Below are 12,498 nucleotides of genomic sequence, written 5' to 3'. Positions count from 1 at the left end.
CGATGCGGTAAAAATGAGGAAGTAGGACATTAGAGGATTTATTTGGTTATTTATGTTGTCATGTCAAGTTCATTTCTGACTCAGCACACTGCGCCTTTTCCAACAAAACCCGGGTTTTCCCCATTTTTTGTGATTTTTTTTCACAAAAACCCAGTTTTCGTGATTTTGACCAAAACCAGGTTTTCATGGTTTTTAGTCCCCCCCCCCCCAAAAAAAAACATTTCATCCGTTTTTTGTGGTCCAGTTTTTCACCAAAACCCAGTTTTCCTTGTTTTTTGCAGTATTCACTTTTTTCACCAAAAAACAGTTTTTCCACATTTTTCGCAGTTTTAAATTTTTCACCAAAACCCGGATTTCTCCCATTTTTCGCAATTTTCAGTTTTGTACCAAAACGGTTTTCACAAAAAACAGTTATCGTGATTTTCACCAAAACCATGTTTTCAGTTTTCGTTTTTTCACCAAAACCCATTTTCCCTTCAGTTTTCGTGTTTCAGTTTTTCCACCAACAAAGTTTTTGCGATTTTCAACATTACCAGGTTTTCGTTTTTTCACCAAAATCCAGTTTTCCACGTTTTTTGCAGTTTTCAATGTTTTCACCAAAACGCGGATTTCCCCCATTTTTCACAGTTTTAAATTTTTCAATAAAACCATGGGTTTCCCCGTTTTTCGCGGTTTTGGAACAGATAAAATGGGAGTTATAAATTGAAAAAAAAAAAAAACAAACATGCTCAGTACTGCTGGTTTGATACTCCCGAACAAATGCACAGAGGTGTGTGTGTGTGTGTGTGTGTGTGTGTGTGTGTGTGTGTGTGTGTGTGTATATATGTGCATGTGCACTGTACAGACAGGAAGCTTCCCAGCACAATCAATGTGTATTCAAGCCCGGCTTCCATACCCTAGGTTTCACACCAACATCCTTCCCCACTGATTATTTTCAGCTCCGTCAGCAAATCCTTAATTCAGCCTGAAACAAGCACCCACATGCATATTTTCCTCACTCCCGACAAGAGCATCAAACAACCTTGCACACCTCATGACACACACACACATAGATGCAGATTTTATGCGCAAATTGCGTTTTACTGCATTGAAAACAGACGAAATGGAAAACTGCGACGAGGGTGGAGATACTCCGAAAATATGCTTTTTCCATTTGCACCTTGATAAGATCTTGTTATCTCTTCATGTGAGTCAATTAATGACGCCCCCTCCCTCAAAAATAATAATGACATTGAATTGTGATGTTCATTATTGTGGTTGTCGTACATCACGCAGAGAGTGCTATCATCTATTCATTTTGTTTTTTCCACATGACAAAATATTAAGACAGCTCTCTAAAGGATGAAATTAATATCCCACCCCCCCCCCCCAAACAACGAGCACGATAATAAACAGCGTGACTTGAATACCACTCGGACAGTATCACTCAAACCTCATCGCGATTACCCACTTGCAGTTCATACGAGATGGGCGGCTTTTGTTTACGGATGTGTGATTCACTTCTTGCGGTTGTCTCATTGAACCAAACGGGCTCTTTTCTAAAATGTAACCAGCTGCTGTACCGTATTTTCCGGTGTATAAGGTGCATCGGAATATAAGGGGCACCCCCATTGAATGAAAAAAGTTTTCCAAATATAATACTATATAAATATATTACAATTTTACAAATATAGGGCACACCATATTGTAAGGTGCTACAGTAGAGGCTGAGGTTACCCACTACTTCTTACACAGGGGGAAATGGAGTCGGTAGCTGCTGACACTCATTGTGAGACCTGTTGTGGCTCAATATTACGTCATATATAAGGCGCATCTGCGTATAAGGCGCGGAATCATCTTTTTGAGAATATCGAGTTTTTTGGGTGCGCCTCATACACCGGAAAATACAGCATTTTAACACACACAGACATCATCCCGAATTAGTGCGATTCATTCCACAGCTGCCCGTATTTATTGGAGAAGGGTCAACGTTGCAATAACGATCACCGCCAGAATCGATGTTTCTATCACTTTGGCATTAGTGCGGATAATGAAGTGCATTCGAAAGCTATTCCTCTTTCTCCAACAACAATGCATCGATCAAACGCAACAGAAATAAGCCCGGGCATCGTCCTTCCTACATATACACAAGCCTGTTTGCAGACAAACCCACTGCTGTGCCAACACCTTTCCCTGTTGTGAGCCAATGAAAGCAGCCATTTATCCGAAATCATATGTTTCACTGGTCGCCGGGAAAACATGCAGTTCACTAACGACACCCACGGAGCAGGCGGACCCATTTCAGTGGACGCCCAAAAGCAAGTACACACGCATGTCTCCTTTCAGGTTGAAAGATCATCATATTTGCGACTGTGAGATGATAACAGATGCCGCACCCAAAGGCCTTTTTTTCTGGGGGTCATCTGTGTGCTGCTGCTGCTGAGAGCCGAGCGATCAATATGAGTTATTCAAGCACACCATCAAACAGAGCGGATATACCGATTGCAGTGAGTGTATCCCACAGACCACAAAACACCAAGATCAATACAGTTTATGAATGACGGGAGTGGGAATTTAAGCTCATGGAGGTAGACGCTTATTAACGGCTGTGGGCCGTGACGGCTGCACGGCCAAAGTACCGTATAAGGTGCACCCCCAATGAATTTGTATATAGTCAAACCTTGGTTTTTGAACGTCTCGGTTCTCATCCCATTCGGTTTTCAACCAAAAATGTCATAATTTTTATGCCCCGGTATACAACCGAAATTTGGTTCTCAACCAAACTGAGTGCATCTGAATGCATCACTCGACTACCCTCCGCTTCCTTATACGTCACTTCGTGACCGACGCATTAATATTGTTGTTGTTTTATTTTTGCAAAAATGTAGACATATTTGGTTAAGATCTCCTGAATAGTATGATTTTAAAGCAAGCAGAGGATGGTTTAAAAAGTTAGTTTGACCTGTGATTGCCCTAACACAGCTGGGATTGGTGCCAACATGGAAGACAGATAGAGAGCTTTGGTGAAAATGAAACATTACAGTTTGTTTTTATGGAAGTTTACACATGACCTGCTCTATTATTAAATTCTTATCCGGTTCATGCTGTGAAATAGTTAAAACGTTGTTTTCTAGACTGAACGGATTAAGATTTTTTACATTGATTTAAATGGAAAGTGCTGTTTCGGTTTTTGAAAAAATCGGTTTTCGAACAGGTTTCTGACACCGGACAATGAGCCACACCTTAAATGAATGAGCCACACCTTAAATGAATGACAAATGCTTTCCAAATATAATATGTAAATATATAAACGTTTTCCAAATATACAGCACATCACATAAGGGGCAAAGGTTTCGCATAACTTTTTCTACAGGAGGAAATGCACCCATATAATTTAATTCACTTTTTTTCTGATGAAAGAAGAAAGTCGAAGGTTTCTTACGCTGCATTGAATGTTTATGCAGTCCTAAAACTCAATATTCAGTGGGTCCTGCAATTTGAGTGACAATGACAAAAACCTTGGCACTGGAGTGGACACATTTTTGCACATTGTCTGGCACTGAATGAGTTAATACTACGGCAAGCCGGCTCATGGTTAAACCAAAAGCGCCAAATCAAGTCTGTCGGCTGAACACATGCAGACGGTGACTGTGCCAAAAGCTTGAACGCTCCAGAGCTTCTCTGAAAAGCACAGTCGAACTCTGGATCCAATTCCAAGAGCTCCGTGTGTTCCTAACGTGAGATGATAAGCTCATTCCTTCACTCCATGCATAACCATTTGCATCTGTGTTGGAACATTCCTACCACGCTCGGTCTCCTAAAAGCTTGCGCTTCTTACCTAGTAATCTTTCCATTTTCTGTTACTCCGTGTGTGTGTTAGTGTATGTGTTCATCCTTGTTTTTCAGGACGCAAGTATTTAAACACCTGGCCATTACTTCCACAGATTGTAAAAATCTATGAATAATAGGGGGCTGCTCACCCTTTTCAGCTGGTCAAAATTGAGGCTTTTCTGTTTAAGTGAGATATTCTGCGCGTGAGTGTGTGTGTGTGTGTGTGTGTGTGTGTGTGTGTGTGTGTACATGTATATGCAACATCATGCCGCAGACAGTGCAGAGTCTTATCAAGTTAAGATGTGAAGTGGGATTTACATTTATTTACCTGCCATGCTGGAGTCTAAAAAAAAAAAGAATTAGCGTATTTTCAGGTGTAAAAGGCGCACCGGAGTATAAGCCGCACCCCCAATGAGTTGTGTATTATGAAACCTTTTGCATATACAAGGCACATCGGACTATAAGGTGCATCTTCAATGAATGAAAAATGTCAAATATAATACTATATAAATATATGAAAATTTTACAAATATAAGGCACACAACATTATAAGGCGCACCCAAAAGCCTTAATTTTCTTGAAAAGATTACCCTGCACCTTATATGCAGGTGCGTCTTATATGTGAAGTAATATTGAGCCACAACAGATCTCACAACTACTGTCATCAGCCACCGACTCCATTTCCCCCTGTAGCAGAAGTAGTGTGTAACCTCAGCCTCTACTGGAGCACCTTAGAATGTGATGGGCCTTATATTTGGAAAGCTTTTATATATTTATGTATTATGTGCCATATAGTCCGACGCGCCTTATACAGTGTATGTGAAAAGTTTGAAAATATACCATTCATTGGGAGTGTGCCTCATACATCGGAAAATGCGGTATAGTTGCTGGAATCACATGATCCAACAACCAAAACAGTCATGGAATTCATGAAGGCTGGTTTTGCATCATCACATGCTCAACAGTTAGATACGTGTTCACTTTTATGACACTGTTATACCCCAATCATCCTTTTTTAAGGTAAAATACTTTAATTGATAGGCCTCAAAAAAATGGAATACATTGGACCCAAAATAGCAGAAAACAGTTCAGTGGCTTTTCAGCTTGCAGCAACAAGACTTACAGCCACTGAAGTAAAAAAATGGAACCACGTGTATGTTCCGACCATGACACATGGCAATTAGGATGAGTCGTTGCTTATTTGAAAAAAAAAAAAAATATTCCAGATTAGGAGAGAGAGAATTCTGTCAATTGCGTTTCCTGTTTCCTAATGTCAAGTCACATCAGTGTGATTTGAAATTGTCGAATTAATTGAAGGGTTGCACTAATGAGTTGCCACAATATTTACATTGCTTAACAACTGCAGTGCTAACATTTCTTTGAACCTTGCAACAGAAATAAACCTAGGTTCAACATCATCGAATCAGCCTGTGAAATCTGATGATCATTCAGTCCACAAATGCGTTTAAGATTGTGTTTGTAGTTTGTCCGCCATCCTTATATTGTGAAACCTGAAGCTCATGGGCCAGATATGGACCCTAACAATATTTAATCCGGCCCTGCGAGCCAGTCTGAATGCAAATAGATTGACACACTAACAATCTGTTTCTATTTCTGCTTTTCATCATGATGGTTTGTGACTAACTGGAGCCTGTGACTAACTTTTGCAGGTCACTTTTTGAGGAACAAGCATTTAGACACACATACTCACAACTATGAATAATTTAATTTTCAATAATCCTAAAATGCATTTTTGGACAAATCTTGACAAAACCCACACAGCAGGGAGAACATGCAAATTCCACACGGGAGGTCCTAAGCAGAGATTGGAACACCGGACCGAACTCTGATGCAAATATGCCCATCAATAAAGCTGCATAGTTCTTAACAAAATGTAAATACAGAAAAAAATTGTATTAAAATATTACATCATAAATGTGTAACTATTTACATCCAACATGTAGGCTAGGGTTGTCAAACTCATTTTTTTGCCGCAAGCCAGATTGTAGTTATGGTTTCCTCTTGGGGCCGTTATTAATTATAATGCTTAATCCCCTCTATGTACTACATACAGAACACATAACTATTTAATGAATAAATAGTTTTCAAATCTGAAGTCAAGAATAATGACTGTTATTGTGGTTTACATGGGACAATTCTAAATTTTGGGTCAGACTTTAGCGAGCATCAAGGAATTTCACAATAAAATGATGCGGCGGGGCAAATTTGGCCCCCGAGCTTTGACTTTAACACCTGCGATCTAGGCTTAAAGACCACCACACTTACTGGCTTCCAGTACAGTAATAAGTTTCTATCTTCACATTATTAACTTTGGTACATAAAATATGTAACATCTCTGTTGCTCCCCGTGAAAACTACGAATATGACAGACATTTATATGTTGACATAATGGCAGTGTAAGTGAAGAGGATCTTGGAAAAGGCAGACTTTTTAAATACCGTTTGTGTATTGAACGTCAACAGATGGGGGTGCAGGTGTACCTAATCAAGTGGCCAGTGAGTGCTGCCGCCACAGTTGTTGCTTGACTGCCTAACGACAGAAGCATTCACAAACACAACCAATCGGACTTTAACTCACTCAGGCGCATCGTATGAAAAAAGCAGTATTGTGGACCTTCAAGAACAATCGCCGTTTAGTTGCAATGCCACACACGCTCAGGCGGTATGCTTCAGCAGCCTGCAGCACAGACATGCGGGAGAGAGAAAACGCCCTGTTCTCTGTCGAAACAGCAAGCTTTCTTTCTGCTTGTCACGCATAGACGAAACGGCAAATAACGCCTGAGCTTTCACACCTCAACTAAGCCGCCGGTGGTCAACAACATGGGCGGGTTTTCTCCTCCTTTCAGTCTTTGTTGGAGATTTGCGCTCACGTTCGTAAGCGAGCGACCACATGAGCACACGCTGCATCCTCGTAGCTACAACGATTCCTCGTTAAAAAGGAGGTAATACGGTGAGAAGTTGGTCATCAATTAACCAACAAACAGGAGATGTTAGCAACGAAGCATGCGACGGAAATGACAATAGAGAGGCATTACAACAATAGCTTTGGAATTCAAGAAAAAAAACCTTAAAAGTTTTACCTTTCACTTGAGTTTCATATTCGGCCACTATCTCCTTGTCCTTTCGGAATTTGGCTGGAGACGTCATGGCTGGGATTGGAAGAGCAAACCACTTGTCCACGCTGAAGTCAATTTGCTCAAAATTAGGCGATAAGATTTTGCTTGATGGCAGATTGGAGGAATATCCACGTTGCGGCTTGGTAAAAGGAAATGGGTTGGAGGGAAAAAAGAGGGGTTCCAGATGAGAAAATGTTGCTCCACGTCTAGAGAGTCCGCCGGTCCGTATTGTCTTCCCTGCGTGCGTTCACTCAGGGCGCATTGTGAGTTTGACGCTGACTCTGCTGCTGCACAGTTTTCCCACGCGCCTCTTCTGAACGACCGTTAGCCGTGCAAAATGTTTAAAGTCAAAAGGGGGGTTTATCCCCCCCTTGAAATTGGGCGATAAATTGTCAGTATGTACCCCAGAAGCGTCCACTTGCTTCTTCGGTCCCGCCTGAAGTGATCTGCTCTCCCCCCACGAAGAAATGCGTTAGAGGAGGAACCGGTGGAGGGGTTGGCTGTTCCTCGCCCCCACTGCGCAGGACATTGGGATGCACGCGTGCACGGTGTTCTTTTGAGGTACTTACAAGGCAAATGTACATTTAACTAATATAGTCTTTTAAAATTGTGACGGTTTGTTCTGGGATCATTTGAACGTCCACTTGCTTCTGAATCACAATATTAAGAAACAACGCCAAGTGGATTTTGTCTTGTTTTTTCATGACTGTCAGTCACAAACGTTATACCATTCTTTATGGATTCACATAATGTTTTCCATTTGTTGTTTTCAAACTAAAAACAAGAGTTTTTGACAGCTTGTCACAACCGGAAGTAGTCACCAACGTTACCACGCGACAACTCAGATGTGTCTTATTTCACTCTTTTTTTAGAATTAATTTCAATGGTGGTTTAACTTCCAACTATATTACATTAAAACGCCAACTTCAAACGCAGTCACTATGTTATATTTCCGGTCAGGGGAAAACTTTTCTCTCTGAACCGGAGCAAGCCCCGCCTAATTTTATAAGGCACCAACGACTGTTTATTAAAACTGCAATTGGCTCTAAAATCCAAATGACGTGAATTTGAACCAACCAGCTTCGGAGACATCAAAAATGATCACTGACCAGCGGAATTTGTATCCAATTAAATTTGGGTTTAGTGAAATTTCTGGCCAATTGCGTGTGTCTCTGCGGAATACATCCAATCAGAACCAATCCTGGTTTCTTTCAAAGATTGTTTCCGGAAGCTGTTTAAAATACCAGGACGCTGTAAACAAAACAGACCGCTATTTGGTTAGCTTATATCTACAGCTCCACGAACGCGGAGCTGTTCGTGTAAAAAAATAGCATTACTCGCCGTTTCTCGGTGTATTTTCGAAATTTTGCCGACCGGCCTCTTCGTGAAACGTGAAGATAACAATCCCCCCGTGAGTTTGTAATGCATCAGGAACGCTAACATTAGCTGCGTTTGCTAGACGAGAGAGGCTCACCGTCGCCTCCCAATTGAATGTTTAAAGGCACCCCCGTCACGCGTAAACGCAAAGAAATCGGATAGCGTCACTGCGAATTCTTTTTTCAGCTATAATTGCACTATCAAGGCGGCGTGAAACGCCAGAGCTCGCAACACCAAAGCAGGACGACCATGTCGACGTCCAACGCCAATTTCAAAAACAAGTGTGTCGCCCAGGTGAATTGCATCTTTTGTGACAGCGTCCTCTGTACGAGAGGCATGAAAGCCGTGCTTCTTGCAGACACCGAGGTTCAGCTGTTTTCGACTGATATACCTCCAAATCGGTAAGTGCCGATGGAGTTAGCACCACTGCTAGCTTTTATTTACATACGTTTTTGTGACACCCGATGTGGGTTTCCAGATTGTGTGATTGATTAGGTGTCTGACCTCTGAACCATGTTTGTTTACCCAATACGAACAGAACTGTTGACTTTGTGGCCAGCTGCTACTCGACTGGAAGTTGCAAGTGCAAATTGAGAGATATTGCATGTCTCAAGTGGTAGGTACAGAATTATCCTCATACGAGTCGCATTAGCAGCATTGGTGGTTATTCATTTTGTGTGCCGTTCCTCTATTGTTCTCAATCCAGGTTGAAAACAAACACCTGTTGTTCCCCAGTCGATAGCAGAGACAGCACTTTTCCGCTGTGTTCATTGTAAAATGCTGACTCATATCTCTGCTTTGTTTTTCCGCCACAGTGGTAACGTAGTTGGCTATCATGTTGTGGCCCCCTGTAAGCCCTGCCTGCTCTCCTGTAATAACGGACACTTCTGGATGTTCAACAGCGATGCCGTTTCCACTCTGAACAGATTGGATGCAACAGGTCTGTTTCAACAGTGAAACTGGAATTCAACTTTTGTTTGATTTGAGAAAATACAGTATGTTTTGAATATTTGCAACCCTCCAATTGAGTTTTCAGCATGACACATAGTTTTCAGCTATCTGTACTTTGCCTCAGTACAGTGAGACCTCAACTTACGAACTTAATTGGTTCCCAGACGGAGTGTGTAAGGCGAAAAGTGTGTATCTCAAAAAAAAAATTCCCATAGGAAACCATTAAAATGGGAATAATCTGTTCCCGGGTTTCCATAAAATATACATTTTCAACTAAATAAGCCTTAAAACTACACACAACATACCTTATTATATGTATAATAAATGTGCTATTGTATTGTAATGAAAGAAATACACTGCATTGTATGATAAAGTCACTTTATTTACATCATTTATGGCTTGATGGAATGGCGTTGGAGGTCAAAGGGAATTGCTGTTTGGAAAGAGAGGCGCATTACATGAGGACTATAATTAAAGAAATAAACTGTGCTGTAAAAGAAAGTTTTATTTACCTTTTTGATGGTCGTTGATGGCTTATGAAAGGAGAGTCACCTTCCATAAGGACTGTTGGTAACTTAACCTCTGGTGCTGTTCGGTCGTGTGCTTCCGCCGAAGATCACTCCGCCAGCCGTGGTGGGTGTGTATTATGAAAATAGTGCTTATTATAAAGTTTAATTTTCATAAATTTGATGTTTGTAAGACGAAAAGTTTGTAAGATAAGGTGTTTGTAAGTTGAGGTCTCACTGTATTGGATTGGATTAAATTTGCCTTTATTAGTCTCGCGGTGGAGAAATTTACATTTCACAACAGCAAAATTATGAAAGAATATGAGATGAATTATGAAATTATCAATTATTGGTCTTTATTGTGAATTATTAGTTTTACCCACTGCATTTGAAATAAAAATAGCCCTGTTGTCCCATATAATGAGTGAATTATAGAATATCACGACTTGTGCTGAGTCACTACTTGGATTGAGTTAGTACTTTGACAAGAATATTTTTACACTAGTATATCAGCACACGCTACTTTCGCTACAATTGTGTATCAAAAGTTGTCCGCCGTCGAAAACCGTTTTTTTAAGAGGATGTCAACTCCTCCCTGTGTGCAGGTCTTAATCTGCTCCTGTGGGGAGACCTGCCTGAACTAGATGAGAGTGAAAACGAGGAACCAGAAAGCCCATCACAGGAAGATTGCATCAGGTAAAAATGGACACGGGAGACCCAGAGACGCTTTGCAGGAACCAACAACGTTCACGTGGAACTGGATGAGTTGGAAAGATGGGGGACTTTAAAGTGTTCTTTAACTCTGAATCATATCGGACTAAAAGGTGCTGCTTTGTTTCGGGCCCAACATGGCCAAGGTACTCCTGAAGCCACGCCCAATCGGTCATGTCACGACAGGTGTTTTGCCCTTGGGCAGCTGGTGGAACACCTGGTCTGACACACATGCGTGCGCAGTTGGTCTCCTCAGAAAACAGCACAGTGGTTGTGCTTATGTCAATGTAAAACTCACACTTCACCTTTTAAAAACGTTGTTGAACTTTTAGACTTAAAATGGGTGCAGTCCCATTTGCATCCTGCGGGCGGCAGTAATTAGCAACACAACGTGCAATGCAACATGGGGTCCACAGCAAATAGTCAAGAACGAATTCAAAATTCCTTTGCTCTTCATCTCTGTTCTCCCGCTTTAAGCACAATCTCATGCTCTGTAAATTGCAATCACCATCTTCTCCTGTCCAACAAAACGCATGCTCTTAAAGCAAATTTCAATCACTCATCAAATTTTATACCATGCTTATATTAAGCCTGGATTTCTGTTACATCAAATCAAGTACTGTATAATGGAAATCAATCAAGGGCGCACTGACACTGAATCAGTGTGTGTCTTTGTGGATTTAATGGGCAAACAATACACGGGCTACACACAGTGATTTTGTTGAGTGTGTGATTCATCGATATGCTCAAGGTTTTATGCCCCAAATATGACTGCATGTGTTATGCTGTGACATTGACTGAACTATTTATTTTTCACATTTGACAGAGGCCTGACATTTGCTCTGTTTTGGTTTTGTATGTAGCACTTTGAGAGTGGACAATATTTTTAAAAAATGAAACATTGAATGATGGCTTTCCGTCGTGATACTGTGGAGTCTTATTTGGCAAATGCCGGGATGATAAATTGCAGAACGAGGAAATATTGAGGAAAACTATCTATTCCAATGTCAAAACTGTCACCGTCTTAACAACTTTGACTTTTCAGGATTTGTTTTATGTAACATTTCAACATTTATAATGTGTAAAAAGTTGATATTGTAATATTAATATATTAAACCTGTAAAACACTATGAAAAAAAATATAAAGTTGGTCTGCCTGATTTATCTTATTTTAACAACACACAAGTAGAAATAATAATTGTTGAAATCATAAAACGCTCTACCATTGACAGGTGATATAACAGCTAGCCAATATTCAACTAGACTTAAGTAATTTCTGAATCAAACAACCATTGCAGATTATTGCTCTGCAGTCGTGCGTCTTTGTTTCTTCACACATTCATCCTTATGACTAACAGTCCATATAACAAATATGATCAATATAGTCAACCACTCTGTTATTTGTCTGCAGGCCAAACAAACACTTTCAAACGACATGTTTCCTTTTTGTTTACAGTCTTTGTTTACAAATTAATTGGTTTGAAATGTGCATTTAATGTACGTATTTAATATTTCAGTTGTGATGGTTTTCTCACAAGAAGGTATCACTTTGAGCTTCTTCTGCCTTGGACAATGGTTACATGAAAGTAAAAAAAAAACATTTAAATGTATATGAAGTGAATAATTACTTGCCCAGCTGAAATGTATATTTTGGATTTGCACTGAAATTGAGATGGTATTTGGAAAACTTGTTTTGTATCCTGGTTGAATTAATAAAGTTTTTATTACACGAATATAACATTTGAATTTCATGTTTTACTTGATTGGATTGGATTTGCCTTTATTAGTCTCGTGGTGGAGACATTTACATTTTTCACAGCAGCAAAGATATGAACGTAATGAACATTTAAAATTATGGGAAATATGTCACTCCTCTTTTTGGTATTGGTAAATAGAACACCAACATTCACAAAAGTTTTATTTAAAATAATTAACCAGCGTGATATAACGTAGAAAAAAACTGGAGTAAATTAAAAAAAAATCGAGGTGCCTTTGATGCTGGTGCCT

General features: G+C 40.2%; 2 protein-coding genes across 4 annotated transcripts in view; one reads left to right on the top strand and one right to left on the bottom strand.

Annotated features, from left to right (window-relative positions):
• srgap2 (SLIT-ROBO Rho GTPase activating protein 2) overlaps positions 1–7,380 on the bottom strand; it is a 59,074-nt gene extending 51,694 nt beyond the window's left edge. For both annotated transcript variants that reach the window (XM_089009728.1, XM_089009729.1), the window contains exon 1: positions 6,911–7,380. In XM_089009728.1, the coding sequence (XP_088865854.1) occupies positions 6,911–6,977 (67 nt within the window). In that variant the 5' untranslated portion in view covers positions 6,978–7,380. The remainder of the gene's footprint in view (positions 1–6,910) is intronic.
• An 18-nt stretch (positions 7,381–7,398) lies between these two features.
• LOC148890067 (protein FAM72A) lies at positions 7,399–12,215 on the top strand. 2 transcript variants are annotated; one of them, XM_089009731.1, is made up of 5 exons: positions 7,399–7,507; positions 8,641–8,724; positions 8,862–8,939; positions 9,139–9,263; positions 10,386–12,215. In XM_089009731.1, exons 2-5 carry the CDS (start codon positions 8,660–8,662, stop codon positions 10,478–10,480), a joined length of 363 nt encoding a protein of 120 aa, XP_088865857.1. In that variant the 5' UTR covers positions 7,399–7,507; positions 8,641–8,659; the 3' UTR covers positions 10,481–12,215. The 2 variants fall into 2 exon arrangements, with proteins under 2 accessions (XP_088865857.1, XP_088865856.1); XM_089009730.1 differs by lacking the exon at positions 7,399–7,507 and having other exon boundaries at positions 8,130–8,724.
• The last annotated feature ends 283 nt before the right edge of the window (positions 12,216–12,498 follow it).

Source organism: Hippocampus bargibanti, linkage group LG12, assembly GCF_051943395.1.
Source record: "Hippocampus bargibanti isolate YZ-2025 linkage group LG12, ASM5194339v1, whole genome shotgun sequence".
Classification (NCBI taxonomy): domain Eukaryota; kingdom Metazoa; phylum Chordata; class Actinopteri; order Syngnathiformes; family Syngnathidae; genus Hippocampus; species Hippocampus bargibanti.
This window is presented reverse-complemented; position numbering and strand designations above follow the sequence as displayed.